The sequence below is a fragment of the Onychomys torridus genome, chromosome 7, assembly GCF_903995425.1.
Source record: "Onychomys torridus chromosome 7, mOncTor1.1, whole genome shotgun sequence".
NCBI classification, from domain to species: domain Eukaryota; kingdom Metazoa; phylum Chordata; class Mammalia; order Rodentia; family Cricetidae; genus Onychomys; species Onychomys torridus.
In genome coordinates, this window is record NC_050449.1 from 102134149 (window position 1) to 102159887 (window position 25739).

Sequence of the window (25739 nt, forward strand, 5' to 3'; positions counted from 1 at the left end):
CTAGGAGGGAAACAGGGCGCTCGGGGCGCTGGGAGAGGCGCGTTGGAGGTAGTGAAGATGGTTAGAGAACAGGCCGGGCAGGTGAGGGCCACGAGTCCCATCGAACTGTGGCCGGGCGAAGCTCCGGGGCTGTATCGCTACACCCAGGAGGAAGGCAAGCAACCATGGCCGCGGCCTCCTGCGTTCGGGGAGTGGGGCTAGCGGCTGGTCCTGAGCCGCGCAGGTGAGGCCCCGCTGGGCGGGGCGGACCGCCCACGCTCCGGGCTAGGCTCCTCACCCCACACGTCCGCGTAGCCATGGCTACCGCCGGGGTGCAACAACCCCCACTTAACGAGAGGGGCTGATCATCCCCTAGGCCCTTCACAAACTCGGGTCCCGCGGGCCCGGAATGCGGGGTCCCGGGGGGCTGGGGCAGCGCACCCCGCTCTCCCGGCTGCTTCCGGCCTGACCCGGGCGGCGCGCGGGGGGAGGGCGGCCCGACGGGAGGGGAGGGTGGAAGGAGCGGAGCTCGGGCCGGCCGACGCGGCTTTGTCTCCTTTGTTCCCAGCGGTGGCAGCGCCGCGGCGGGAGGGGCGGGCAGCGGGCGCAGTTTTCCGCCCCTCGGTCTCCGGGTAACAGCTGCGGCTCCGCCAGACCCACCTCCGGGGGGAGGGAAGGTCGCCGCGCGCAGATCCCGAGCGAGCCCGGAGCTGCCCGCGGACGCCTCGCCGCGCGCATCCCGCAGGCAGGTTGGGCGGTGAGTTGCGGGGCTTGGGCTGGGAAGGCGGGGCCGGGGCGAAAGCCGCGCGCACCCAGGTGGAACGACCCGAGGCCTCGGTCCCGCTGGGCACCGGCAGCCCGAGTGGAGTGGTGGGCGGCTTCGGTCCAGGGAGTCGGGACCACGCTCGTGCGCGCGAAGGCAAACTCTGGCGGCACCGCCTGTAACGCGATTGGGAGACAGAGGAGGTGGAGCTGCTCCTCCGCGCCCCCTCCTCGCTGCCGCCACCGCCGCTGTCGGGACCGGCCGGCCCCTTCCCCGCCCTCCCAGGGCCACTGGTGGGGTCTTTGTCCCGGGGCGCGGTGGAGGGAGGAGGGCTGAGGATGAGTCGAAGCAGGGAAGTGGAGGCTCCCCCATAGGATGACAGACCCTTCAGGCTGAGGCTGACAAAGGAGGACCACGAGCCTTCTGATAGTCTTGGTACCGACGTACCCGGCGTGTGCTTGATGAGCGCCTTAATTTATGGCGGGTGTCTGGTAAATAATGGCTCCCCTCTCCCCCACACAACATCCAGAAAGCAGGCGTGCAGTGCTCACCATTTCACTGTCAATGAGTAACTCTCCCCTTTAAGTGGCTACTGGGACGGGGACTCAGAAAGGGAAGGCTAGTTTCCCAGCTCCCAGGCAAGGTACACGTGCAGGTGCGGATGGGCTGAATTTGTGAGCCCTCTTGGTTAGTGAGAGCAGGCTGCAGGAGGGGGTCAGGTGGTGCTTGCCCTTTGCAGAATTCAGGCAGCCTTTGGCCCCGCTGAAGGGTTTCAGGGAGTGTGGGCTCTGAAGAGGCCTGTGGGGCAGGCCTGGGCACAGGCAGAGTTAGACTTTGGCTGTGAGCCTGGACAGAGCCTGAGATGTGGGGAGTAGGGAGGAGACGCTGGCAGTACAAGTTCGGGACGTGAGGCTTGGCTCCAAAGAAGTGTTTTCAGTCTGCTCTCGTCTGATCATTAATAAAACTGGGCCAATTCCTAGTCTTTTGAGAGGCCAAAGGCTTGGAAAGCAGTGTGTAAGCTCCGTATTACCTCCCACTGGCTGGATTTCCTTGGCAGTAAAATGGGGGGCGCATTCACCATGTAGGGAACACCTGCTCTTCGTTGGGGTTGCCGGTTGCTGGGGCCTCTTAATTAAAAGTGGGAACTCTCCGCCTTGTCCAGGGTGGGCGGGTGCAATGGAAGAAAATGGTCTTGGGGGCCGCTCATGCCAGGTCCACTACCACATTTACTGGCCAGAGCAGCCCTGCCTCCCCTCCCACCAGTGGGAAAACTGGGGCACAAAGCCCAAGGAAGGTGTGTCCATTTCATCTACCACACAGGGTCACCTCCTAGGAGTCTGGGAAGCCTAGGAAGGCTCCCCAGGGAGGTGATGGCTGGGCGTGGGAGGTAATGGGAAAGAGAGGGAGTGGGCATTCCAGGCCGAGGGAACAGCCCTTGTGATGGCAGGGAGGAGTAGACCAAGTTTGAGTTTGGGCAGGAATGAGAGGGGCCTGACCTTTGTCTCTCCAGCCCTAGGGTCTCCCAAAAGCTTGAGGAGTGTGGACACTCCATTTTTGTGTAAAGACAATCCAGTGAGGTCCCTGTAGATTGGGGGGACTATGGATGCCTCTGTGGCATGTAGCTCAAGTGAAATCTGTCTGCTAGCATGTAGGAGAAAAATGTCACTCCCCTTTGTCCTGCTCCTGCGCATGGTATGCAGGCCCGATTGACGTAGTTCCTCAGAGTGGGTTAACCTCTGACCTGTGTGCTGAGCTCTTCCGAGCCCTTGCTCTGTATGTTCTCTTCAACACAATTGTAATTTCAGTTTGGGGAGTGGTTTTGTTACTGCCCCTTGAGGGCTGAGAAACTTTGGCATGCTGTAGGCTCTGAGCAAATATTTATAAGCTAATGAAACAGCCAATGGTCTCACTATGGGACCCTGTGCCCGAGGCGCATCTGTGGCCTGAGGTGGTAGGAGGGTTGGGCAATAGCCATCTAAGAGGTGGCTTCTTCCTTTCCAGGGGAGGAAACTTGGTCTCTCTATCCCTCGGAAACAAGGTGGGGGGGGGGTGCTCTTTAGTAGCCTGGCCTTGCTGCAGTCCTGGGCTTCTGGCTGCTTTTCCCTGCTGCCTCTTCCCCCCCACCCCTTTGGGTAGCAAACAGAGGCAGCCTTGTTCCCACTCCCATAGAGCTGCCCTGTTCTCTGCACACTAAAAATGGAAACCCCCAAGCTATTTTGGGAGCGGTGCCCAGCCAGACTGTGGCCATGGCCCCCTGCTCCCACTGGGCTGTGACCACAGTGTCCTTGCTCCCACCAGGCTGCTGGACCTTCCTCTTAGCCTTGTGCCCAGCTCTGCTTGTGATAGGGCAACCTCAGGAGCGCCCTGCTGAGGCCTCTGATAGTATGGGCCAATCCAGGCACAAGAAAGGGAACTTGGGGAACATTCTGCATAGACAGCCTGGCAGCTAGGTGGTGGGAGGGGCTGGGCAATGTGGCCTGGGCACAGGTAAGGAGGGAAAGTTTCTCAATGTAGGATGGTTTGTCCCATAACCTAACCAAACTTTGTGTTCCTGCTTGAGGACCAGTGGAGTTTGGGAAAGGTAGTGTTGCCATAGTTACTTAGGTCTGGGATTTAGGGGCCTCAGCCAGGGCCTGCAAAGTGGGAAAAGAGGCACTGAAAGTCTGGGGAGGTCCTAGGGTTGGACTCGGGTTGCAGGGCACAGCAGGCATGGTCACTTCCTCAGAATACCCAGCCTACCACTTACACTGCGCTCTGGGTTCTACAACCTGCAGGGAGAAAATTCCAGGAGACGGCCTGCCTTCCACAGCTTTCTAGGACTTAGTGCTGGAACCAGGGAAGTGTGCGTGAGTCTGTATGTGCGGGTGTCTAATGTGGGTGATGTGTATGTCTCTGGTGGGTAGGTATGATGTGTCAATGCAGTGTCTGTAGGGGGCAGAGTTTTGTATGACTGTTCTCATGTGGTGTCTGAATATAGTTGCATGTGTCCTGTGTGGTGTGTTTAATGTTTGTGTGTGTTTACTGTGTGCATAGGTCATATCTGCATGCATCACCATGTGTTTATCTGTATGTGCAAGTGCTCCTGAGTCTGTGGAGATGTATGCATCAGGGTAGGTGGTATGCATATATCTTAGTGTGTGTGAGTGTGTACCTGCTGGTGTGCTGGTGCCCATTTGGGTTAGGGTAGCCCCTGGTTTGAGTGAGTGGTGTATAGCTGGGCGCCTTGACAGAGCAGAGTTAAAGCAGAGGGTGGGATGGGAAGTGTTGAGAAGAGACCTCAGTGCCGGGGGCCTGACTGCGCCCAGATGGCCATGGGGCGCCTTTCTAGTTGACCTTTCCCAGGCCCCTCGGGTGCCTGGCTCTGCTGTCCTCCCCCTCCCTGTGTGGGCTCTGAGGAGGCGTCCTCTGTGGAATGTGTTTGGTGGCTGAGGGCCAGGCTGGGCTGGGCTCTACCAGCGGACTGGGGAGTGGGGAGTGGGGAGGAGAGTCCAGGGCTCCCACATGCCTGCAGCCCAGCCCCCAGCTTCATTCTCTGCTTTCCCCCACTGGCTAGGTGACTCCTGCTCAGGTCATGCTGTTATCTCCTGATCCAGCCAGCCCTGCCAGGTGAGCCAGACCTTACCCTAATAGGGGACAGTGTGACTGTCACTGCTACTCAGGACTCCCCAAGGTGGGGCGCTGTCCTCCAGCCCCCACGAGTCCCAGCATAGCCTATAGCCTATTGGTTATCACCCTTTTGGACTCCTGGCCTGAAAGGCCCTTCATCCAGATTCTTTTTCATTCATTTCTTTTGTTGTTGTATTGAGACGGGGTCTGTCCTGGAACTCACTATATAGACCAGACTGGTCTCAAACGGACAGAGAACCACTTGCCTCTGCCTCCAAAGTAGTAGGATCATCATCACACCCATCTCTGCATCCAGTTCTTGCATTGTTAATGACATGCTGGTGTTCTATAAGAACTCATCATCCCTCTCCCTCCTCAGAGACATCTTCAGGCACTTGAATCAGAGAGCAGGGTCTAGAAGGAACGAGGAGACCGAGTGTGGAGCTAGGGTGGAGTATGGGTAGGTGCAGGTCTGAGAGCATAGTGTCTACAGAGAAGGGGTAGTGTTGAGTTTTCCAAGGACAGTGTCTTCTGTTTCTGCCTCAGTAAGTGTGTAGTCCTGGGATCACCCCGGGCATCTCAGCCTAGTGAATACTGGGAATCTCTGAGTAGCCCAGGTTAGGAGGAGCATCTTGATAGCCACAGTCCTATCCCTTATCAGTAATTCCCGAGTATCCTCCTGGCCATGTGAGCCTCACCTAGCTTTTCTCTCTGCCAGGTGACCATGCCTGTCCTCGGCCCAGCTCTTCTTCAGGTGCTCTGGGCCGGGTGTGTCCTCACCCTCCAGTCCCCTCTGCCAGCTGCTTTTACTGCCAATGGCACACATCTACAACACTTGGCAAGAGACCCCACCTCAGGTACCCTTTATGTAGGGGCCACCAACTTCCTGTTCCAGTTGAACCCTGAGTTGCAGCTAGAAGCCGTGGTGTCCACAGGCCCTGTGAATGATAGCCTAGATTGTCTGCCACCTGTGATACCTGATGAATGTCCCCAAGCCCAGCCTACTAACAACCCCAACCAGCTGCTCCTGGTGAGCCCAGAGGCTCTGGTGGTGTGTGGGAGTGTACATCAGGGCATCTGTGAGCTTCGGAGCCTGGGACAGATCGGCCAGCTGCTGCTACGGCCAGAGCGGCCTGGGGACACCCAGTATGTGGCTGCAAATGACCCTGCAGTTAGCACAGTGGGGCTAGTTGCCCAGGGGTTGGCAGGGGAGCCCCTCCTGTTTGTGGGGCGGGGGTACACCAGCAAGGGTGTAAGCGGCGGCATCCCTCCCATTACAACCCGGGCCCTGCGACCACTGGACCCCCAAGCGGCCTTCTCTTATGAAGAGACGGCCAAGCTAGCTGTGGGCCGCCTCTCTGAGTACAGCCACCACTTTGTGAGTGCCTTTGTACGTGGGGCCAGTGCCTATTTCCTGTTCCTGCGGCGAGACCTGAAGGCCCCTTCTAGAGCTTTCCGTGCCTATGTGTCCCGAGTGTGCCTTCAGGACCAGCATTACTACTCTTACGTGGAGCTGCCCCTGGCCTGCCAGGGTAGCCGCTATGGCTGGATCCATGCTGCAGCGGTCGCCCCATCCCAGGAGGTGGCCCCTGGGGAAGTGCTCTTTGCAGCCTTCTCCTCGGTGGCTCCTCCCACTGTGGACTGGCCCCTGTCAGCATCTACTGGGGCATCTGGAACCTCTGTGCTCTGCGCCTTCCCCCTGGATGAGGTAGACCAGCTTGCTAATTATACTCGAGACGCCTGTTACACCCGGGAAGGCCGTACTGAGAATGGGACCAAGGTGGCTGGCATTGCGTATGATGTCCTCTCTGACTGTGCACAGCTTCCCGTGGTGAGTCCAAGCGCTGGTCACCAAGCACCTACTCAGAAAGGCTGAGGGAGCTGTTGGGGGGAGGAGTGGTTCTCATGCTAGCTGCTAGGTATGTCCTTTTAGGCCCAAGCAGGAAGACTGCCTTATTGCAGTGGCCGAGGCAGGTGACAAGGAGCAATGGGGGGGGGGGGCTTTGCTTGAGTCAGGTGCTTAAGAAGTGACTGGAGAGGTCGGCTGAGGCTGTTTGGGCTGGAGGCTGAGGGTGAAGGTTGGAATGAGCACTCTTGTTTTAAGTTCTGGAGCAAAAGCAAAGGTAAAGAGTTGTGTGGCTATAGCCTAGGGAGGATAAGGATGGAGAAACTGCTCTCTGAGCCCAGGCCAGTGTGCCGGGAATTGAGCCAAGCTGTGAGAGCTTTAGGACATGGCTCAGGAAGAGGCGTTGGGTACAGCAGCTGGAGGAAGTGGCTTCCAGGAAGGGAAGGCAGAAGTTGGGGGCCACGAGGGAGGATCAGGATGAAAAGTGGAAGGAACCACTAGAAACTGGAGGATGGAAGTCACCGAGGTAAAACTAAGGCTGGGTCTGGAAGAATGTGCTGCCCAGGGCGGGACTGTCAGGGAGGCCTAGCAGAGATTGGGGCCTAGGAGAAGGCTGTCCAGGCGGTTGCCCAGGCAGGGTCTCCGTGATGCCTTTTGCTGCCTCTAGGACACCCCGGAAGCTTTTCCCTGTGGCTCAGACCACACACCCAGTCCCATGGTCAGCTGTGTCCCGTTGGAAGCCACACCAATTCTGGAGCTGCCAGGGGTTCAAGTAACAGCTGTGGCAGTCACCGTGGAGGATAGACACACCATTGCTTTCCTGGGTGACAGTCAAGGACAGTTGCATAGGGTATGTTCTTGGGAAGTACTGAGGCTGGGATGTGTGACGTGTGACATACTACCTGCCTCCCATCCTTGCCCCAGCTCTGTCTGTGCTGCCCCTCCCAGGGTTGGGTGGTATTTACCTAGGATTCTCCCTGCGTACACATAACACCCTACCCAAGGCTGGTTGCAATAACCTGTCTTGCCTGGAACTCACAATGTAAACCAAGCTGTTCTCAAGCTCACAGAAATCTGCCTGTCTCTGCCTCCAGAGTGCTGGGACTAAAGGCGTGCACCACCACACCTGCTCAAAGAGAAAACTTATTCATAAATTGTGTCAGTTCTTAGGGGAGGAAAGTTTGGAGTTTGTGGTTTGGGGCTTGGGGCTTGGTGCCAGACCTTGTGGTCTTTCGTCTTAGGTCTACTTAGGCCCTGGAAGTGTCGTCCCATACTCTAAGCAGAGCATCCAGCCGGGGTCTGCTGTGAGCAGAGACCTTACCTTTGATGGTACCTTTGAGCATCTGTATGTAGCGACCCAGACTACTGTAAGTCCTGGACACAGGCTAGGGGGTGACTGCTGGGAGGGGTCTCTGGGCAGGTACAGGGACCCATATGTGGGTGAGCCACTGGTTTTTGGATTGCCAGCCTCAGGTCCTCTTTGCTGTCACAGCTTGTGAAGGTTCCTGTGGCCCCTTGTGCTCAGCGTCTGGACTGTGACTCTTGCCTGGCCCACAGAGACCCTTATTGTGGCTGGTGCGTGCTCCTGGGCAGGTTAGTGCTCCACAACTCCCGACCTGGGCTTGTGCTGCCTCTGAAACTGCTTTATACAAGATGCTTGACCCTTGCCCATCGACTTTCAACCTCTCACCTCTGGATAGCCCACCCGTCTCTTCATCCCCACTCAGGGCTTCGGTTCCCTGCCATAGCAGACACAAGAGCCTGGTATCAACCCAACGTGAGGGCTGGGACCAGGGCCTCAGGACTAAAGATGTATTTTCTTTGTGAATTCTTGGTGGCTGCTTGAGGGTCCCAGTTACATGTTGGTTCTTCTTAGATGCAGTCGCCGCTCAGAGTGCTCAAGGGGCCAGGGCCCAGAGCAGTGGCTGTGGAGCTTCCAGTCGGAACTGGGCTGTCTTCGAGTGGTGGCCCTGAGCCCTGCCAACATCAGTCGGGAGGAGACGAGGGAGGTAAATGCCCAGAGTAGGTGGGGCCCCATGGGGAGAGCTCTGGGGATGGGTAGAGACCTTGGATTTTTATGTCGTTGCATCAAACGCCACATGGCCTTGCTGCCACATGGCCTTGCTCAGCCACTTCTCGTGGGCCTTGGATTTCTCTGTTACAATCAAGGTCAGAGGGTGTTGTGAGGGCTCAAGGGCTACAGGATGCTAGTGCCAGCCTGTAGTTGGTGTCCCTTAAATGAGAGTCCTTGGTCTACCACCCAGAGGTCCCCGAGCGTGCCCCCTGGCTTTCTCGGTAGGTTTTCCTGTCGGTGCCAGGCCTGCCGTCTCTTTGGCCAGGGGAATCGTATTCCTGCTACTTTGGAGAGCATCAGAGTCCTGCTCTGCTGACTGGTTCTGGTGTGATGTGCCCCTCCCCAGACCCTAGTGAGGCTCCGATGCTGCAGAGAGGAGCCGGTGGGTGAGAGAAGGGGCCAGCCCCGGACCTGGGAGCCCATCCTGCTTCCATTTTGCTCTAGGGGGTTTTGTTGGGATGAGAGGTAAATCCAGACATAACCCTGGTCATGCTCGGAGTCCATTTACTGGCTCCAGTACCCCCACAGTGTCCACGCTATGTCCTGTGGACTTTGTTCTCTGGCCCTAATTCCTGTCTCTATTTGGGGTGCCAGCCTCATCTGTATGGACCCCATGCCCTCCCCACTCTTCATTTCTGGCTTTCTCCCCCATGTGCAGATCATATCTCTGTGAATGTGGAGCTCAGGTTTGGTGCCGTGGTGATCGCCAACACCTCCCTCTTGTTCTATGACTGCATGGCAGTTACTCAGTTTTTCCCGTCTGCACCGTGAGTTCCTTACCTTGTCCGTCCCCAGTACTGGGCTCCCTTCTTTCAACCTCCATTCCATGACTGCACTATGTGCAGGTGCCGGGCCTGTGTGAGCAGCCGCTGGGGGTGTAACTGGTGTGTGTGGCAGCACCTGTGCACACACAAGGCCTCGTGTGGCGCTGGGCCTATGGTGGCAAGCCAACAGGTGAGTGGGACTCCAGGATGAGGCGTGTTGGGGGTAGGGCTGATGGCTCCCCAGGGTGAGGTTCTCTAATGGCCTGGGGTCTGTGCGCCTGCCAGCCTCCTGTGAAGCTCTGTCTGAGCACCCCAGACAGTCTGTCTGCTTTGTGTGACAGACTCCCTGGAGAATGGCTGCTTGTCCATTCCGTTTTGGGAGAGGACATTTAAGCCGAGAGGCAAGAGGCGTGGCTTTGGTTCCCTAGCTCAGCACAGACCCCTGGAGCCTGGCCTCTGTGTTCCTGCTTTAGAGAATTAATGGGATGTTTTTGTCTCTCTTTTCCTTGGTCTTCTTCCCTCTTAACATACCCTTGCCTGCCTGCTCCTGCACCTGCCTGCTGAGTGGCCCTTCCTGTCTTTCTTGGCTCCCCCCAGAGCCCACTTCTCCCCCTAGTTCCTCCTGCAAGGGATGTACTCACCCCCTTCCCACCCACAGTCCCCAAAGCCACGGTCACCCCTACTCCCAACACCTTCCCAGTGGAGCCTGCGGCACCCTCCATAGTCTCAGATATCCTACCTGGGGCCAGGCCTTCCCGGCTCAGTCTCTGGGGCCCGTGGGCAGGTCCTGGCCCCATACTTTCCCCTACCTCCACAGAGTCACCTCTCCATGAGAAGCCCCTCCTTCCTGAGCTCCCCACCACACCTGGGACCACTGTCCCTGCCCCTACTGACTTGGGAGCAGTGACCAAACCTGAGGACCTCTCAGCCCCCTACCCATTCCCCTCAGATGAAGCCACCATGTCCCCTGCAGAGCCTGGCCCCGAGGCCCTGCCTTCCATGGTGGCTCTGGACCAGCCCCCCGACACTGCCCCTGCCACCACTTTCCCAGGGGCCACTGGCTCCATGAAGCCTGTTCTGGATTGGCTCGTGAAAGAAGGCAGCGAGCTGCCCGAGGTGGATGAGTGGCCGGGGGGTGACACACCCGCCTTCTCCACTTCCACACTGCTCTCAGGTGATGGCGACTCAGCAGAGCACGAGGGCTCTCCGGCCCCCCTCATCCTGCTGTCCAGCCTCGACTACCAGTACGACACCCCCGGGCTCTGGGAGCTGGTGAGGTCCAGCCCAGGAAGGAGGCCTCGGGAGGGGATGGGGAGATGCAGCCATGCTCACCCTCTGGTTCTGGTCTGGGGGGGGTGGGGACAGAGGGTGGCCATTGGAGAGGGCTAAGGTGGGTAGGGTGGGAGCCGCAGACTGCCTCACTCTTGGTGCCTGCAGGGAGAGATGAGTCAGAGGGTGAACTCCTGCCCCTGTGTGGAGAATGTCCAAGGCTCCTTGCTGATACCAGTCCACGTGGAGCGAGAGATCCAGCTTCGAGGCCGGAATCTGTGGTTCTTCCAGGTGTGTTTGCCGGTCCGGCTAACACCTTTCCCTCCAGACTGCTGACCAAGTCTTCTAAAACAGGGAACCGGCATCGGCAGCCTCAGCTTTCTCTCCCAACTTGGGCTGGTCCAGGGCAGGGCCTAGCTTCTAAAGCCACCTGAAACACAGCATGTCCTCTGCCTCCAGGATGGCCCAAAGAACAGCGAATGTGTGATGGAGCTGGAGGGCCTTGAGGTGGCAGTCGAGGCCCAGGTTGAGTGTGAGCCACCTCCAGACACCTGGTGCTACATCAAGTGCCAGCAACACCAGGTGCAGATCACAGGAGCCTGGGGGGGCATGGATGCACTGGCCACAGGCTGGCTGGTAACTTCAGCTAGTTGGAGTACTTGTCACAGCCCAAGCTTTGACACTGGAAAACAGATGGACACCCCCAACTGTGCCATATACCTCACGAGGTCCCCAGATCCCAGTCACCTCTTAAGTTGATATCCCAGGGGGTTCTGTATTTTAGTTCCATTGCTAATCTCCTGCCCTTTAACCCTGGGATCCCAGAATTCCAATTCTGACCTCCAACACTGCTCCCATAACTAGTCATTTTGGTCTTTTCCTAAGCCACGCCCTCCCCAGGCCTGGCCCAAACTCTAGGCTCTGACTTCTCTCCCATTTTTCCAGTTCAGCTATACAGCGTTGCAGCCAGAACTCCAGGTGGGGCTGTTCCTGCGTTGGGCTGGTGGTCTGCGTGTGGACAGTGCTGATGGGCTGTACGGTAAGTTGCCTAGGGACCACAGGGCAGGATGGCGGTATCAGGGCTCCACTGGGCCTCCCCACCACATTCCACTCCTGCTGTCTCTAGTGAGGCTGTATGACTGCTCCGTGGGACATGGGGACTGCAGCCGCTGCCGAACTGCCATGCCTCAGTACAACTGCGTGTGGTGTGAGGGGGAGCATCCTCGTTGTGTGGCCCGTGAAGCCTGTCACGAGGCTGAGACTGTGGCCACTCAGTGCCCTGCACCTCTCATTCACTCGGTATGTTGGAATGCTGGCATGCCTCCCTCTTACTGCTGCCCTTGGAGGGGAGTTGTCTGTGTCATGGATACACAGGACTCAAAATAGGAAGCTGGGCTGCCTCAGGCCACAGAGGTTGACAAAAAAGTCAAAACACGGGCGGTGGTGGTGCACACCTTTAATCCCAGCACTCGGGAGGCAGAGGCAGGCAGATCTCTGTGAGTTCGAGGCCGGCCTGGTCTACAGCGTGAGTTCCAGGAAAGGTGCAAAGCTACACAGAGAAACCCTGTCTTGAAAAACCAACAAACAAAAAAAGTCAAAATGTTCTTGTCCTGGAACAGGTGGAGCCACTGACTGGACCTGTAGATGGAGGCACCCGTGTCACCATTAGGGGCTCCAACCTGGGCCAACAAGTACAGGATGTGCTGGACATGGTCAGAGTAGCTGGAGTGCCCTGTGCTGTTGATACTGAGAAATACGAGGTCTCCAGTAGGTGAGCTGGTTGGACCCAACACGAAAGGGCAGTGTGGCTAAATGGCTTCCTCTCCAGGGCCTCCCTCCTCTGTCTGCGTGACGCTCTCCCATCTTTAATTATGGTGTCAGTGTCTCAGTGCTGACCTACCAGAGGCCTGGGACTCTGTCTTCCTCTGCACACCTGCTGTAGGTCCCTGGCTTGGGCTGCTTGGAGATTCTAGTCTGTTGGGCAGAGTTACTGTCTGGAGCTTACGGAACTCTGCTAAGATGTACTTCTTGACTCTTCTAGTGGCCTTGGAAATCCCTGTAGCAGGTTCCTCAGCAGCCTTCTCCCCAGCACTTCTCCAAAACCTAACCCTGGCAAGGCTCGGGAGGGGCTCCTGTGGTGAATATGGAACATTCTCCAGGAGATACCCATGAGCAACAGGGCCCAAACCTGGCAGAGTGTCAGGGTGACCTCTTCACTGCACCCTCAGAGGAACTGTTGCGGAGCCCCATAATTTCTGTTTTAGGAGTCACTCTGCAGAAGCATGCACTTTCTTCCAGATGTTTGGTAACTAAGAACCTCCAGAGCCTCTAGACTATTAATAATTCTAGAAACATCAAACTTAGGTGATTTATGGAGTGATTTATGAGTGTAAAATGTATTATGGCTGGAGCCTCCCTGGCTAGTTCACACCACTTGCTCTGTTTTGCTAGGGTGTGTGGTGACCGTGACAAGGTTAGCCACCGTAGGCTTAATATTCTGGAAGTTAATGTGCCCCGGGCTTCTGTTTTCTGGCTAAGAACCAGCATTCTGCAACTGCTCACATCTGCCCTGAGTCCTGACTAGAGGCTTTCAGGGACCTTGTGTTCAAGATCAGGTCAAGTTTGCATCACTCTGCAAGAGGTTGCTGACCACAGGGTGATGGTGGGGGTTTGAGGTGGCTGGTGAGCCCTCTTACCCACTTAGCTGCCCACTGCAGTCAGCTCTCCAGGGCTTCTTTGTAAATGCTTCTCACATCAGAGAGATGCACTCCTCCTTGTTGGAGGGTATACCTAAGTGACTAGACCAGGAATAGGACTTCTCTGATGACAAGGCTTGCTAGTGTGCCACAAGGTACTCCCTCCAAAGCTAGAGGGGATGCTGGCCCACCTTGTGGGGGATGGGCACGTCAGACCACCTGGCCGTGGCAGGAAGGAGATCTGCCAGGTCACTTAGAGGGAACGTCTGTGTGGCCTGCTATCCCCTGTCTGTCTTGTGCCCTCAGTCTTGTGTGCATCACTGGGACCAGCAGGGAGGAAGTGACTGGCGCTGTGGCAGTAGAGGTACCTGGAAGAGGACATGGTGTCTCAGAGTTCAACTTTGCCTATCAGGTGCCTGACTGCTAAGCCACCCCCCAGCTGCCAGTAGGCCTCGCCCTCTGTGGGTGTCTCAGCCCATTTGGTGTTTTTGTTTTGTTTTGTTTTGTTTTTTGTTTGTTTGGTGTTTTTTGTTTGTTTGTTTGTTTTGGAGCTAAGGATCGAACCCAGGGCCTTGTGCTTGCTAGGCAAGCACTCTACCACTGAGCTAAATCCCCAACCCCGCCCATTTGGTTTTGCCTTCACCCCTGAGGCTGCCTTGTTTGTCAGAGGTGCCCCTGGCCTCTACCTTGGCCTGACTTTGTCTACCCCTCCCCTTTCTCCTCCTCCCACAGGATCCAAAAGTACACTCCATCTCCCCAGGCCGTGGCCCTAGAGCCGGAGGCACCCGCCTCACCCTTCATGGTTCTAAGCTCCTGACTGGGCGCCTAGAGGACATCCGTGTAGTGGTTGGTGACCAGCCTTGCCACTTGTAAGGGCTGCTTCCTTGTTCTACAAAATCCATGTGCTCCAGGGAGGAGATGGGGTGGTGGGAAAAGCCAGTGTGGCATGGGTCAAGTCTGCCCCACATGAAAGTTCGGGCCAGCCCCACAAAAGCCAGGGCTACCTACCTGATGGAGACCACGGTTGGCGAGGAAGCAGAGTGAGCCAGTTTGGGAGCAGGGCGCTGGCTCCTGGATCTGGCCTATCTTCTACCCCCACCCCAGGCTACTGGATCAGCAGCCTGAGCAGCTGTGCTGTGAGACCAGCCCGTACCCCGAGCCGGCTGCGCTTCCCGTGGCCGTTTGGTTCGGGACCACTGAGCGGAGGTTGCAGCATGGTCAATTCGAGTACACGTGGGATCCCAACGTCACCTCTGTGGGCCCCACCAAGAGCTTCTTCAGGTGTGGGGCCAAAGCACGTGTGCAAAGTGTTTATAGTTCCCCTCACAGTGGGGCGGATGGGGTTCTGGAATGGGGGCTGTTGACATGAAGTTTGGGTTTGGGACTGGTCTGTGCTTTGGGTCCGGGTTTGTGAAAGTCATGAGTAGCTCCCCGGCTGTGTTTCAGTGGAGGACGTGAGATATGGGTCCGAGGCCAGAATCTGGATGTGGTGCAGACACCCAGAATCCGAGTGACTGTGGTCCCAAAAATGCTTCAGCCTGGCCAGGGTCTTGGACAGAGGCATCATGTGGCCCCTGAGAAAGTACGTTATTCTGGAACATCATCACAGAGCATGCCCGTGAGCCGCCCCTGCCTACACCAGGCTGGCCATCTCTCCCCTCACCCATACCACAGTCTGTGGGCAGCCGTGGGGTAGTGGGTACCAAAGGAGATGCTTTCCACCTCTGCTCAGCCGTCCATCTCCTGAGGTACCTTGGTTGATCTGCTCTCATCTTCGTCTCCAGTTTGAGGAGCCATGTCTTGTGAACTCCTCCCATCTTATCATGTGCCGCACACCTGCTCTCCCGGGCCCGCCAGAGGAGCCCTGGGTCCAGGTGGAGTTTATCCTGGACAACATGGTCTTTGACTTTGCTACACTGAGCTCCACACCCTTCTCCTATGAACCTGACCCCACTTTGCGTTCCCTCAACCCAGAGGATCCCACCACACCATTCCGGCACAAGCCAGGGAGTGTGTTCTCTGTGGAGGTAATCTAACTTCTCACGCTCTTTGGTAGGAGAACAGTATGTGTATGCTGGAGAGGTCAGGGTTGAAAGAGCAGGCCCTGAAGGGGGTTGGTACAGCAGAGGTGCCAGCCTAGGTCCTGGCAGGGATTTGATGGGTGGCCTGGGTCCCTATACTCCACCAAGGTATCTGTGTTCGATTAAGTAATTGGTTTGTCTTGTTAGTAATTGGGTAGTGTGGTACACATTAGGTGACTGGCTGATCATCATTTGGCAACTGGGCTTACATGGATGACACTAGCTGTGTGTTGTGACACACATGGTAAGTAGTGTGTGGGCACTTGGACAGGCCAGAGTCAGAGATCCGTCATCACCTAGCTGTGGGTAACTCAAGAGTTGGTGATCTGCCTAGGGTGTGGGGAATGGTTTTAGGCTCTGCAGAGTTTCAGCCGTGAGAAGAAAGGAAGGAAGCACAGAGGAGGTTGTGGTGAGCAGTCTAAAGGACATCTCTGACCGTGGGCTCCAGGAGGCAGGTGTTCTGAGTAACCAGTCAGTGACCCACTGTTCCAGGGGGAGAATCTGGACCTTGCCATGTCTAAGGAGGAGGTGGTGGCCATGATAGGAAACGGGCCCTGTGTAGTGAAGACACTAACTCGGCACCACCTGTACTGTGAACCCCCTGTGGGGCAGCCCCTGCCGGAGCACCATTCCATCCAGGAGGCACCAGACGCTTTGCCTGAGTTCACGGTCAGCGGGCAGGACCTGGGCAGGACTGGGCAGCATGGTGTCTGGGGCCTGGCTCACAGGTAGCTTCCCACACAGGTACAGATGGGGAACCTCCGCTTCTCCTTGGGTCATGTGCAGTATGATGGCGAGAACCCCGTGGCTTTTCCTGTGGCGGCCCAAGTGGGCCTGGGAGTGGGCACATCTCTCCTGGCTCTGGGTGTCATTATCATTGTCCTCGTATACAGGTAGGTGTAGCCAGTTATGGCAGGCAGGGAAATGTGGCTGGACAGAGAAGGGAGAGACTAGAGCAGGGGTCTGCAAAAAATTGTTTTGTAGCCCTGTGTGTCCTGGAACTCGCTGTGTAGACCAGGCTGGGGCCTCAGACTCACAGAGATCCACCTGCCTCTGCCTCCCGAGTGCTGGGATTAAGGCATGCACCAGGACTGCCTGGCATATTTTTTTAAGATTTATTTATTTTTATTTTTATGGGCATTGGTGTTTTTCCTGCATGTGCGTTTGTGTGAGGGTGTCAAATCCCCTGGAACTGGAGCTACAGACAGTTGTGAGCTGCCATGTGGGTGCTGGGAATTGAACCTAGGACCTCTGGAAGAGAAGCCAGTGCTCTTAACCACTGAGCCATCTCTCCACTCTGCAAATATGTGACAGGAAGGATCAGACCTCTGGCTGCAACAGGCATAGTGGTCTCCCACAATCCTCTCTCTGTTCTGCCCTCAGGCATAGGAACAGCCATGAACAATACAGAAACCGTTGGTTATAGCTGAGTTCTAACAAACCTGTGTTTGTAAAGATAGCTAAGGGGCCCTGTATGACATAGTCAGAGTTTGCTGGGGACAGGAGTGAGGGGTAGATGTGCGTTGATGGGAATGGGACAGGGTGAATTGTTCGGGGTCCTGTTCGAAGGGGGTCGGCCTGGAGTAGAGTTAAGCAGGCCTGAGCCAGGTCCAGCCCAGCAAGCACTGCTCTTTCCCTCCTGCCCTTGGTGCTGAGTAGGAGGAAGAGCAAGCAGGCCCTGAGGGACTATAAGAAAGTGCAGATCCAGCTGGAGAATCTGGAGAGCAGTGTGCGGGACCGCTGTAAGAAGGAGTTTACAGGTGAGGCTGCAAGTGGGAGTAGCCTGCAGGGCTCTGCCCAAGGCTGCTCTGCTCACGGGTTGCACTGACATTCCTCTGCCTGACAGACCTCATGACCGAGATGACTGATCTCACCAGTGACCTCCTTGGCAGCGGCATTCCCTTCCTTGACTACAAGGTGTATGCGGAGAGGGTCTTCTTCCCTGGGCACCGGGAATCACCCTTGCACAGGGACCTCGGTGTGCCCGACGGCAGGCGACCTACTGTGGAACAAGGCCTGGGGCAGCTCTCCAACCTGCTTAACAGCAAGCTCTTCCTCACCAAGGTGCACTCCCAGCCAGGCCTCCCCACCCCTTCTTGCCCCTCACTGGACTGGCCTAGTCTGCACTGTCCGTTTCTGAACCCACCCCTCATCCCCATGCTCTCCCTGACCTCAGTTCATCCACACACTGGAGAGTCAGCGTACCTTCTCTGCTCGGGACCGTGCTTATGTGGCATCTCTGCTCACTGTCGCACTTCACGGGAAACTTGAATACTTCACTGACATCCTCCGTACTCTGCTCAGTGACCTGGTAGCCCAATATGTGGCCAAGAACCCCAAGCTGATGCTGCGCAGGTGTGTGGCTGTCGGGGTGTAGGACAGCTGTAGCCAGGGGTAGAGCCAGGGTCTTGGGTTTTGCGGGGGTCTGTGGAATAGAGCGCTGTAGCCCCCTGCTGACCCTGGTCTTCTCTTGGTTGCCATCTCAGGACAGAGACTGTGGTGGAGAAGCTGCTCACCAACTGGATGTCCATCTGCCTCTACACCTTTGTGAGGGTGAGGAAGGGCAATGGCTCTCCACTAGGGAGAGTCGGGCCCTTAGAGCCCTTAGCACTAAATCTCCAGCAGTCCATGTAGCTTGCCCACTAATGCCAGAGGCAAGACCTCGCCCAACAACATGCCCCGTGTACTCTGGCCTCTTGCCAGAGGCCCTGACTGACCGCACTTTGACAGGACTCTGTAGGAGAGCCTCTCTACATGCTCTTTCGAGGGATTAAGCATCAAGTGGACAAGGGCCCCGTGGACAGTGTGACTGGCAAAGCCAAATACACCCTGAATGACAACCGCCTGCTCAGAGAGGATGTGGAATACCGCCCCCTGGTGAGGCTGTGCTCTGGGCAGGTGTACCTGTGTCTGGTCTGCACCATCAGTTTCCACGGGCTTCTGGTGTCTCTCCCTGGGTATAGAGCCTATGTGACCTCTGGCTGCCTGCTGGAGAGGCCATTTAGTCATTTATTATGGTAGGAACACATGACCTCCCGCATGCTACAAGTGTTCTTCCAGCACTGAGCTACCGCCCTAGCATGGTAGCATTGGGATGGGAGTCTCAGAGGGTCCCTGACTTAGGAGGGAAGCACAGATCCATGCTGAGGCAAGGTTTCTTTCTTGCCATCTCACCAGGATGCAGTCTTGTCTCCTAAGCCAGTAGCCACTTGGCAGGCAGACCTGCCTGGACCTTCCCTGTCACTCACACGGGTTCCTGTGGAGGTCCCGGCTAGACTCCGCTCAGCAGCTTCTCCATCAGATTGCAGGGGCAGTTCTGGCTTGTGCTGACTGCCTCAGGCATGAAGGAGGGTTATGTGCTCATTGGGGATTCTCCCATTCACCCCATGAGCATTTGCATAGGGGCGGGGAGAGGGGAAGATGGGTGAAGTGTTATGGACTGCTTGGTACCGGGCTGGGCTCCGAGACTGTACCCTTTTCAAGCCCTGCCCTGGACCTGTGTCTTGGTCATTCTGCATGTGGAACCAGTCCTAAAATCACTCACATTTCTTGTGTAGACCTTGAATGCTCTTCTGGCTGTGGGGCCTGGGGCAGGAGAGGCCCAGGGTATACCTGTGAAAGTCCTGGACTGTGACACCATCTCTCAGGCCAAGGAGAAGATGCTAGACCAGCTTTATAAGGGAGTGCCTCTTGCCCAGCGGCCAGACTCTCGAACCTTGGATGTTGGTGAGGATCAGAAGCAGGGTGGCTTGGGGACCCTAAGATAGTGTTAGGCCTGAGCTGGCCCAAAATTGGTCCTGTGAGGACAGGTGGGATGTTGGAAGTTGCTACAAAAGCTGGCTTGAACATTACCAGATGACCTTTCACCTGGAGAGGGTTCTGCTCCAGCTCTGTGGGGAGGGTGGGTGAGGCTCCCTCCAGGTGGAAGGGCCTTGTCTCCTAGGATGAGATGGGCTGCATGGCAGAAAGAGGACTCTGGAAGCCCTGAAGCCGGTCCTCTCTTGTCCTTGTAGAATGGCGGTCTGGAGTGGCCGGGCACCTCATCCTTTCTGATGAGGATGTCACTTCTGAGATCCAGGGTCTGTGGAGGCGTCTAAACACCCTGCAGCATTACAAGGTGGGAGGGGTGAGGCTAGGGCTGGATAGGGGGACTAAGCCTGATGGGAGGATCACCAGCTGTGGTTAGCAGGTCCCAGATGGAGCAACGGTGGCCCTAGTCCCCTGCCTTACAAAGCACGTTCTCAGGGAAAACCAGGATTACATCCCTGGAGAACGTGAGTACCCACCTCCTCCTCATTGTGGTTTTCTGCACTTTGTTGCCTGGTCCTGGGTGGCGAGGGAAGGTCCTTTGGACTGAGGAAGGGCCAGTGCCTCTGTCTTCTCAGAGGAGCCTCAGCCAGGTGCTCTCAGTCCTGTACATGAGTTCCTGAGAGGTGGCAGCAGCCTGTGTGGGGGGGGGGGCACCCAAACTCTTACATCTTGGCACAGGGACCCCAATGCTGGAGGATGTAGATGAGGGGGGCATCCGGGCCTGGCACCTGGTAAAGCCAAGTGAGGAGCCGGAGCCTCCCAGGCCGAGGAGGGGCAGCCTTCGGGGTGGGGAACGTGAGCGAGCCAAGGCCATTCCTGAGATCTACCTGACGCGCCTGCTGTCCATGAAGGTGGGCTGGGTTACCCAGGGAACATGAGGGCGGTGTGGGGCTTGTACAAGGGAGCGGCTGCTGCTAAGATATATCCTTCCTAACTGGGCTCTCCAATTCCTTTTCTCCCCACAGGGCACACTGCAGAAGTTTGTGGATGACCTGTTCCAGGTGATCCTTAGCACTAGCCGCCCCGTGCCGCTGGCTGTGAAGTACTTCTTTGACTTGCTGGATGAACAGGCCCAGCAGCATGGCATCTCCGATCAGGATACCATCCATATCTGGAAGACCAACAGGTGTGGGAAGAGCAGGGCTCAGGACCTATGTGGGGGTCTCCTGCCTCCCCAGCATGGTTATTGACCCCCTTCTCCCCCATCTGCAGCCTGCCACTGAGGTTCTGGATCAACATCATCAAAAACCCACAGTTCGTGTTCGATGTGCAGACATCTGATAACATGGACGCGGTGCTTCTCGTCATCGCCCAGACCTTCATGGATGCCTGCACCCTGGCCGACCACAAACTGGGCAGGGTGAGCAGGCTCAGGGGGATGTGACAAGGGAGGATGGGGTCACCGAGGTGGCCCAAGTGGGTGTGGACAGTGTTGGGTGCAGAGAGCTTCAGGCTCTTCCCATAGCTGGCAAGGAAAAGATGGTTAGGGGCAGCCATTAACTTAAGGCATTTCCACACCAGGCTTCATCCCAACGTCTCTCTAGAAGGTGGCCAGGATCAGTCAAGGGATTGGCCAGGAGGGAAGGGCATAGGGCACCTGTGTCAGCTCAGATGGTAGTAGGTGTAGCCTCCTATGGTTGGGGTGGAGTGTGGTGACAGACTGACAGCATAGTCATACGTAACCAGCGCCACTGGATGAGGGTTTCCATTCGGGCAAATGGGTGGCCACAGGAGGCTTGGGGACAGGGACTAGTGTGATTTGGCAAAACATCCTGGCAGTTACGTGTAGGTGGGCTATCCTGTGGTCCAGTGGCGAGCTCAAGCCAGCAAAGGTACAGGTGTGGATTGAAAGTATGGGATATTGAAGGGTGAGGCCAGTCTCCCAGGCCCCAGACTGTGGTGAGCTCAGGTTTGGGGGTGAGCCTGAGGAGTTGCCAGGGGTCACCAGTAGTCTCTGGTGGAGGCATGGATTCTCCAATCCTAGAGCAATCCGCCAGGATGCCTGGCAGATTTGGTTTCTTGGGGTGTTGTCTTTTGTCAATGGTTTGAAAGAAAGAGTCCAGGGAAGAGCCAGCAGTGTGCAGGGAGGGGTGTGAGCATGGCAAGAAAGGTGGAGTCAAAGCCCAGAGTCTCCTGACATATGGGTCCTCTGGGACCCACATGGTGTAAAAAGAGAACCAGTTCCTACAAATTGTCTTCTGACTCCACACATGCATGCACAACAGAAAAAGAAAAAGAAAAAAACCCAAGGAGTAGGCTAGGGTGACCAATGGTCCTGGTTTGTTGGGAGGGTCCTGGGATGTGGGTTGCTTAGTTATAAAACAGTGATGATGCTGATCACCTGTTGAACTTTGACTCTTCCTTCCTTCCCTGCTACCCTCCCCCTGGTGTCCAGGATTCTCCCATCAACAAGCTTCTGTATGCTCGGGATATTCCCCGTTACAAACAGATGGTAGAAAGGTACTGGGGAGGGAAGGCGTGGGTCTGGAGAGGCGTTGGGGTGTGTGTGCAGCTGAGGCCCTAGGGACGCCCTGGTGGGACCAAGGAAGTGGGCTTTGCTTATTTAGCATCTGCTGTCCCTGGCTTTCTGGCAGATACTATACAGACATCAGACAGGCCGTCCCGGCCAGTGACCAAGAGATGAACTCAGTCCTCGCGGAGCTGTCCCGGGTAAGTCTTCTCCTTCATACGTTTCCACTTATTACCTCTGGACCTCTGTGATCTGACTGGGAGAGGACACACATCCTGTCACCATATGGACAGGGTGTTCCAATGTTACTGCAAAAGGCCAGCCCTCCTAGCATCTCAGTAAGCAGGGCACCCATTGTGATCTCTGTCACCTGTCTCATCTAGCTAGGTACTTGTGTAGCTACAGCCCTGCTTAGGGTCTGTAGAGTGGGTGGGATTCAGCTTAGGCCTTTGGAGTCTACCTGCTGTACTATCCACTGTTCTGCTACCATGTGGCATCCTCAGCACCCACTTGAGAACTTTAGAAACTATGGACAGTGTTCCTTAAGTGGTTATAAAGACACCCACATTACCATCAGCAGCTATGTTTTTGGGGTATAGCTGTGTCAAGCCCTTCATGGGGGTATGCTTCTACATGTGGTCACCCTAAGAGCTCCATGAGTTTCTAAGGCTGCTGTCCAGAAAAGGAGACTGAAGGTCTGATGTCTCCATGGAAGGCCTTGGATTGGCCACAGGAAACATTTGAGTAAGATCAGAGCAAAATTACACTGAGTTCCCAGCCAGTCCATGGCCCCGTGGTCACTTAGAATGAATGGGAGGAATATCCAGCTATAGCCTTGCCTGGAAGAGGCAGGCAGGGTTCCAGAGGAGACTCAGACCTGCTGAAACTAGTCCTGGAATTTCTTCCTATCATGGAGATCTTTGGCCTCAGCCTGTCCTGAGCTGTAGCCATGCCTTGCCTTGGGTCCCTGCCCTATAGAGAGGCTCTGCTTCCCACCACAGGGCCCATTCTCTGGGGTCCTGGGCCTCTCCCCCACTTCCTTCTCATCTCTCTTGTATTTGCCCCCTTCCCTAGAACTACTCTGGTGACCTTGGGGCCCGAGTGGCTCTGCATGAACTCTATAAGTATATCAACAAATACTACGACCAGGTGAGTACAGCCCGGGCCCTGACTGCAAGGCTCTTGGGGAGCCGAGTAGGGGTTCCGTAGGCTTGTTCAGTGATGTTGGCTCTGCTCTCCTTGTCCCCACAATTCCCCATCCTGGGTCTGCAGTAGGGCTTCCAGGCATGGTGGTAGTGTTTATGGGTACCTAGAGAGTCTGCCAGGATCTAGGGATGGTGTGTGGCATGTGCTGGGAAACCACCTAGTTGCCATCCCTTGAGGATTCCAGGGTTGGCTTTGTCCTGGATATTACCACTTCTCAGGGTATGGATTGGGCTGGGCTTCATGAACCAAAGGATGAATGAGTGAGGTACAACACAGCGGGCGAGAAGGGGCTGTTTTCTGGGCCCTCTCTTGACCGGGCCTGTTGTTCGAAGTACCTGTTAGTCATTCTAGGAGTGCCTAGTAGAATTACATTCATGTGGCACCAGTGACGTGCCTGTCACTGTTGAGACTACAGGAACCTCTATGATGGCCCACAGCCTAGTGGCCTGGTAACTGCTAAATGATACATGTGTCCTTCAGTGTCATGTGAGTGCCAGCAGAGGTGATGTAGTCTCGCCCATTACAGTGAGAGGGAGGCAGCCCCATTTGTGGTTCTCTGGTTGTACACTTGCCTACCTGTCGCATACTGTACCTCCTGGTCTTGGCACACAGAATCATGAAATGCCCTGAGCTGGCAGGCGGAGCAGCGGGGATGGTTACGGCAGCCCTTGTGAGAAGGCCAGCGTGTGTGTGAGGCTGGCTTCCACACAAAATGAGCTGGGCAAGGAAAGAATGCTAAGGAGTAAAGTATGTCAGTCTTTAACTGCCTGTTCTTTACCATCTCTGTGTGATGTGCATGACTGTATGTATTCTCAGCACTCTCCAGAGAGGCAGGAAGTTTATGTAAGGCCGTACTGAGACCCTGTCTCAAAAACAACAAACTCTAGAAAAGCAACCCATGGTGACTTTGTTCAATGTTCATTCACCCTGACAGTAAGTGATGTGATTCACTGGGTTTCTCTGTGCTTACCCCAGACTATGCTCCGGCCTTTAGGCCTGTGTAGTCTGCCTGCGGTGATCGTGGGGTCCAGAGATGTCTCCCCTGATTGTTGCTTCTGCCTTTCAGATCATCACAGCCCTGGAGGAGGATGGCACCGCCCAGAAGATGCAGCTGGGCTACCGGCTCCAGCAGATTGCGGCTGCTGTGGAAAACAAGGTCACGGATCTATAGGGACCAGGGAGTCCTGGCCTGCTGTGTCTCAGCACCTCCTGGGCAGCCCTGGAAGAGAGAGGCTACCTTCGTAGATGCCTGTAGTGACTGACAAGAGGAGTTTAATGAAAGGTGCCTCCCAGTCTCCCACTGGCTTCAGCCCCGTTGGACCCACCTTGTAGGCCTGGGACCTAGTGGCTCAGTGGGTAGTGCCAGGCCTGCCCCAAGCCTGGTGACTCTGTGACATACTTCCTGGGTGACGCCAGCCTGCAGGGAGCTGGGGATTTAGCATTTCCAGAGAATGTCTGGTAGGGCTTCTGGGCCCCTGGGGAGACTATCCTGTTCTTGAGCACTGGCCTACATCCCATGAGGAATCGCAAAGGAAGGAAGAGAGTCTCCCACTTCCTGTCCTCCTCATCCATCCTCCTTGACCTCAGTTTAGCTTCCTCTGTCCTTGTTCCCTGTTGCCAGTTTCAAGGCCTGGGGGGGGCGGGGGAGGCCTTTCTAGGCTGCTGCTGCTGCCTAAGCAGGAACAGTGCCTGAGGCCCACCCTGTCTTCAGGTGGCTGGTGGGGAGGGAGAGCAGTGGCCCGCTGAGATGCAGCGCTTCATTAAAGGATAACACATGGTGTGGACTCCGACAAGTGGACTCTCCGGCCCTTCTGCTGCCTGGCAGCTGTTGGGGACATGGGCACAGTCACGTTCTGAAGGGTCTCCTGACCCCTAGGAAAGGCCGTACACTGCAGGCTGGCAGGCTCTGCTTACTGGAAAGGAGACCCTGAAGCACAATAGGACTCGGAGATCTGGGGCCTGGTGGGGAGAGCAGGTTCTCCATCTTCAAGGGGTCCACCTTGTTTGCAGGTTGTACTGACTTCTCCATTCATGTTCCTTGATTTGGAAGGAATTGGGAAAGTGTGGCCTCATTAAAGGTGACTGCAGACACTGTGGGTCTCAAGGGTCCTTGTCCTTGGCCCTGTTTCTGGGGCTCAAAGCCAACCACCTGCCTGGGTAGTGGCCCCCTTGCGTGGTACTTTCCTGTTTGAAGCTGCAGGTGAACTTCAGGACCACTGTACCAAGGTTTCCTGTGACTGCCTGGGTCAGTAGAGCTAGAGGTGGAGAATATTCTAGGCCTCACTAGATGAGAGCCTTAATGTGCTCAGAGAGCGTCCCCCACCCCCGCCTTCTTATGGTGTACAACCAGTGATCCTGCCACCTCTGGGGTCTTTCCTAGGGTTTGAAGAGATGGGCCGATACAATTAATTCCAAGAAGAGTCCTTTGTTGTCTCTGAAGTCCTTTTGCTCAAGATAGCAGGAGCCATGTTGGTTTTCAATCCAGGGGTAATCACAGCTGCTATTTCTGTCAATTTGACATCCCGTCTTGCCCATGCCTGCCAGATGTGGAGAACCACAGTTATAGATGGGGTCAGGCCCTCATTTGGGACCATGAGAACCTCAGTACTAATAATAGGTGTCTTAGTCCAGATTTTATCCTCACTCAGACTGTTTCTGCCTCACCCATGGCTAACCATGGGGTTGACAGTCTCAGAGAACCGGGCTGACAGGAGAATGAGGTCCTGGCTAGACTTCAAACAGGCAGAGAGGGAGGCAGCTTAGGTCAACACGACAGACAGTGACAGAGCTGCCCTTCTGCTCCAGGCTTGGGCTTCTGTGGTCTTTGGGAGTCCTGTGAGGAGGTGAGGGTTCCTGGGGAGGAAGGCCAAGTACCTACATGCTTCAGCCTGCGCTCAGGGAAGGGCGAGGACGGGACATGCTCTGACTCACTCATGTCTCACCCTCACAGAACACTGTGATAAAAGATGTCATGAAAATAAAAACCTTACCACATAAGATAGGAAGCTAAGTCTTCACTCAGACACCATGGCCAAGAATGCCAGTGCCAACAGGGCTTGGTGATGGCTCACTTGGGTCTAGGCCAGTTTCAGTATAGAACGTTTACAGTGCAGTTCGATCAGTCTTCTTTTTCTCTCCAAGTTTGCAAAGGTGTGCCCCTTACTGTTCTCCACGA

At 56.0% G+C, this 25739-nt stretch overlaps 1 protein-coding gene across 7 annotated transcripts; it reads left to right on the forward strand.

The window, feature by feature from the left end:
* Nucleotides 1-545: 545 nt before the first annotated feature.
* On the forward strand, nucleotides 546-24656 carry Plxnb1 (plexin B1). Of its 7 annotated transcripts, none has more exons than XM_036194372.1 (39): nucleotides 546-736; nucleotides 3517-3852; nucleotides 4296-4348; nucleotides 5067-6179; nucleotides 6862-7044; nucleotides 7436-7561; nucleotides 7687-7787; nucleotides 8071-8203; nucleotides 8494-8650; nucleotides 8927-9035; nucleotides 9114-9222; nucleotides 9630-10304; nucleotides 10470-10592; nucleotides 10761-10883; nucleotides 11247-11340; nucleotides 11428-11600; nucleotides 11921-12072; nucleotides 13304-13409; nucleotides 13730-13866; nucleotides 14102-14278; nucleotides 14444-14579; nucleotides 14782-15024; nucleotides 15571-15747; nucleotides 15823-15971; nucleotides 16738-16838; nucleotides 16925-17142; nucleotides 17255-17433; nucleotides 17565-17631; nucleotides 17809-17955; nucleotides 18636-18804; nucleotides 19092-19195; nucleotides 19268-19352; nucleotides 19567-19739; nucleotides 19854-20014; nucleotides 20101-20248; nucleotides 21284-21348; nucleotides 21483-21558; nucleotides 22433-22507; nucleotides 23631-24656. In XM_036194372.1, exons 4-39 carry the CDS (start codon nucleotides 5073-5075, stop codon nucleotides 23733-23735), a joined length of 6363 nt encoding a protein of 2120 aa, XP_036050265.1. In that variant the 5' UTR covers nucleotides 546-736; nucleotides 3517-3852; nucleotides 4296-4348; nucleotides 5067-5072; the 3' UTR covers nucleotides 23736-24656. The 7 variants fall into 7 exon arrangements, with proteins under 7 accessions (XP_036050265.1, XP_036050266.1, XP_036050267.1 ...); XM_036194373.1 differs by having other exon boundaries at nucleotides 3517-3588; XM_036194374.1 differs by having other exon boundaries at nucleotides 3517-3584.
* The last annotated feature ends 1083 nt before the right edge of the window (nucleotides 24657-25739 follow it).